This window comes from Priapulus caudatus, unplaced genomic scaffold (assembly GCF_000485595.1).
Source record: "Priapulus caudatus unplaced genomic scaffold, Priapulus_caudatus-5.0.1 Scaffold2011, whole genome shotgun sequence".
In the NCBI taxonomy this organism is placed as follows: Eukaryota; Metazoa; Priapulida; class Priapulimorpha; order Priapulimorphida; family Priapulidae; genus Priapulus; species Priapulus caudatus.
In genome coordinates, this window is record NW_014579072.1 from 1 (window position 1) to 4,332 (window position 4,332).

At 46.8% G+C, this 4,332-nt stretch overlaps 1 protein-coding gene across 1 annotated transcript in view; it reads left to right on the forward strand.

The window, feature by feature from the left end:
- Window positions 1-3,010: 3,010 nt before the first annotated feature.
- The window catches only part of LOC106818077 (monocarboxylate transporter 12-like), a gene marked incomplete at its 5' end in the record, with an annotated part of 29,099 nt that continues 27,777 nt past the window's right edge, over window positions 3,011-4,332 (forward strand). Inside the window, one exon of the mRNA XM_014822798.1 lies at window positions 3,011-3,158. Coding sequence (XP_014678284.1) covers window positions 3,011-3,158 — 148 coding nt within the window. The remainder of the gene's footprint in view (window positions 3,159-4,332) is intronic.

Consider the following 4,332-nt stretch of genomic DNA (forward strand, 5'->3'; position numbering starts at 1 on the left):
GTGTGCGTGCGTGTGTGTGCGTGTGTGTGTGTGTGCGTGTGTGCGTGTGTGTGTGTGTGGTAGATAGTCCCGTCCTACAGCGTGTGTACGTACGTACGCACGTACGGTGGGCGCATGAACATGGCTGACGATACACGCAAACAGACGTACGGTGCATGCATGTAGGCTACATCAATAGTGCATAATAGAGATTCTATAATAGTCTATATTATGTACTCTTGATGTACATGGCTGACGCAAACAGACGTACGGTGCATGCATGTAGGCTACATCAATAGTGCATAATAGAGATTCTATAATAGAGTCTCTATTTATGTACTATTGATGTACATGGCTGACGCAAACAGACATACGGTGCATGCATGTAGGCTACATCAATAGTGCATAATAGAGATTCTATAATAGAGTCTCTATTATGTACTATTGATGTACATGGCTGACGCAAACAGACGCGGGAAACAGCATTGAATCGAGAATCCGTCTGCGACGTGAATGGCGGGAAAATCCTGTCAGCATCGTCATAGCGACACAGACGCGCGTCGTTTGTTGACGCACGCACGCACGCACGCACGCACGCACCGCCACGCGCGCACGCATGCACACGCACGCACCCACGCACGAACACGCTCCGCTCACATGCACGCACGCACAACACTATCCATTTGCTTGTCCAACTCGAAAAGTACGAATCGAACGTATGAATTATTCACATTGTCTGCGCGCGCGGCGACATATCGGCTGCTACGTATACGTGCGTGCGTGCGTGGCGGTGCGTGCGTGCGTGCGTTGCAATACGTGCGTGGTAATGCGTGCGTGCGTGGCAGTGCGTGCGTGCGTGGCAGTGCGTGCGTGCATGCGTGCGTGGCGGTGTGTGCGTGTGTGAACGACAGTGGAATTAAATCGGATTAAACGCCGATGATTCCGCGTGCTCTCGTGAGGCCATGCATGCTCCACGTGTATGGCAGGCGAGGTGGGGCACAAATGGTATTTAGTGTCTATCATTAAATCATTTAGTGTTTGTCAATAATACACGTGCAGCCTTTTATAAATTACAGCTACCCTACTGTTCTGACACAGCCTGTAATAAAGCGTAATATTAGCGTATAATTGCCTTTGTCACAGACAAGTCACCATTAAAGCGGACAGATTATACCTGCATTGTGCGGTGAGTGGTGACTGAGTGAGAGTGAGCCGGAGAGAGAGAGATGGAGAAAGAGAGAAGGGGTGCTGAGAGAAGGGAGAGAAAGAGATACAGAGAGATAGAGGGAGAGAGAGCGAGAGAGAGAGAGAGAGNATCGCTGAGAGGGTCTATGTTGCCGGTATACCGGAACGTACCCTGGTACTATTTAATATGCCGGACCGTACCTCGCCTACTCCACTAACGAGTCTAGGGAGTCGTCTACGCCTACTCCCTAACCCTAACCCTAACCCTAACCCTAACCCTATCGCTGAGAGGGTCTATGTTGCCGGTATACCGGAACGTACCCTGGTACTATTTAATATGCCGGACCGTACCTCGCCTACTCCACTAACGAGTCTAGGGAGTCGCCTACGCCTACTCCCTAACCCTAACCCTAACCCTAACCCTAACCCTAACCATATCAGATAGTACCAGGGTACGTTTCGGTATACCGGACCATACCCAGGATACGTTCCGGCAGTACCCTGGGGGACATAGACCCTCTCAGCCTATGTGATAGTTTAGTTTTTCATTTCAGCACGAAATGTTTTGCATCGTTTTCAATTTCAACCGAAGTGAAGCTCCGTTATTTCGCTCGGCGACAAGTTTCTGACAGCTGTCGTATTCGCCAGACAAAGGAAATGACCTTTACATTTAGTGAAGGACACGTATAGTCAATAATACAAGCTTCTATATTACCTTACCGTACTGTTGTGCTGGCCTTCCTGCAATTGAATTCCGTAAAACGTTGAACCTGACAGTAAAATCGAAGGAAAGGCGGATGAAATAGGTCTCACGTACACATGAAGCAGAAAGAGACTCGTACACACGTACCCCGCTCTCTAGAACAAGCAATCTTGACGAGCAAATTTTGTCGGCCTTGCCTTTCGTGCACGCTGCCCTAAAACAAACACAAGTTTTAACGCGTGCATTTCCAGTGGTTGCCTTTGAAGCGAAGATTTCAAATGTTTTCATCATCCGTTATCAAGTATATTCAATTTAAGACCCTCCCCCTCGCAACAACCCCGTCTGTACAACAGGGGCAGTCCTACAACGTGAGTTTTCTTGTCTGTCAGGCCTCTCCTGTCCCTCCCTCTCTATCCGTCTCCGCAGCAACTGCAGTCCTAAAACCTGAAATTTGTTGTTGTTTATTCATTTCCCCCTTCCCCGCATCTCTGCTACATAGACAGTTCAAACACGTTAATTTTCTTGTCTTCTATTCTATTCTATTCTATTCTGTAATCTTCTTAAACTCTCCCTCCCTCTGTCTCTGTGACGAAGACAGACCTAAAACGTGAATTCGCTTGTCTTTCAGACCTGCCCCCCCCACCACCTGCCCCTCCAAACGTTTGTGAACCATAAAACGTGAATTCGCTCTCTTCGTATTTCAGACCCAGCTCCCCCTCTAAACGTGTGTGCAACGCAGGCCGTCGTACCACATGGTTTCCTTGTCTTTTAGACCACCCCCCCCCAACCCCACCTCCCGCCACCGCCACCTCCAAACGTTTGTGCAACACACCTATGTAGTGAAGGTTTTTGGTACATCACTTTTCAGTGCCACGCTTATAACGCGTGAATTCGCTCTCTTCGTCTTTCAGACCCCCGCCCCTTCCAAACGTTTGTGCAACACGCTTATAATGGCCCTGTCACACTAGAGCGTATAGCCTTAACGTATGCCGAGCGAATGAATTATTTTGGAAAAGCCATCATACGCTGGCATACGTCGACACGGGCACCTGAAAAAATAAGGATTTTTGTGGATTGGTCGTATACATAACGTATACACAACGCGTACACAACGCCATTATAACGCGTGAATTCGTCTTTCAGGTCCGCTTTCGGCGAAACTGGTGGCGAAGGTTCAGAGTCACCGACTGCTGGTGGTTATAGGCGGACTGGTGGCGTTCGTGGGGCACGTGGCGACCGCCTACGCTCCCAACATCTACGTCATGCACTACACATACGGCATACCGACGTCCCGAATATCAAGACCGTACGTCGATCGGTTAAGATTTGTGCCCAACTGTTGACGGACGGACGCACGGACGGACGGACGGACGGACAATCATGCGAGTCTATAAGTTGCATCTGACTTCGTCAGCTGCGCTAAAAAACAGACAAAAATAAAATAAAGAAGAGTCATTTCATCAATGTTTGCACATTTTATTAAAAAGTAAAAAACCGCTTTAATAGTCGGTTGCTGCAAACGACTGACTTTCGATTATAATCGATCATCGGGACATCACTAATATTAATACTATTTACGGTTTCTGATTATAATTCTAAGCGCCACGAGCCTGCATGCTTGTGCAGTGTATGTAAATTACGATGCAGAGTGTCTAGTGACAAGCCTACTCTCGTCATATACTTATGGATCAAGGATAGTTTGGAAGTGGGACCCCGCAAATGTGTTTTTCGCATATGTGCTAAACTAAATCCGGGTTGCTAAACTAGGCTAAACTTGGGTCTTTACTTTCTGTCAGTGAGTTTATCGCGGGGTTTATGGTGGGCACAAATTTTTCAATGCCGTAGACATATACTGACTTTGAGACCATAAACTTGTTATTAATGTTCTATAGCTGTCATAGATACTGTTGGGATGTTTGCATCGAACAGGCACTTGGGACAGAGTTAGTAAAAACTGAGAATAATATCAATAGCTCATAATATAGCTCTCTATTATGAGCTCTTGATATTATTCTCTCAATATATATCAACAGGTATACTGTATAGTAGCTTTTGTGAATGTGCCACGTTCAGATTATTCTCAGTTTTTACTAACTCTGTCCGAAGTGCCTGTGCCTTTAATGTTGTATGGCTGCTGTTAACTTGCCTGATGCTATAATCTTGTTAATATTGTATGGCTTCTGAGTTTGATGTCCTCTGCATAACACTCCGTGAATATGCGAGACACCTGTGTCTAGAGTTCAAATCGGGATCATTCATTCAGCTGCACCGTTGTCGAGATACGAATGCTAATGTTCGTGTGAGAGAGCTAAGGCAATGAAATGTGCACGGGAAACAATGCTAATACTCGTGCGAGAGCACTCTAAATTAAGGCAATGAAATGTGCACGGAAAACCGAGAACTTGCGTAACATAAAATATGAAACCCCCCCCCCACACACACACACACACACACACACACACACA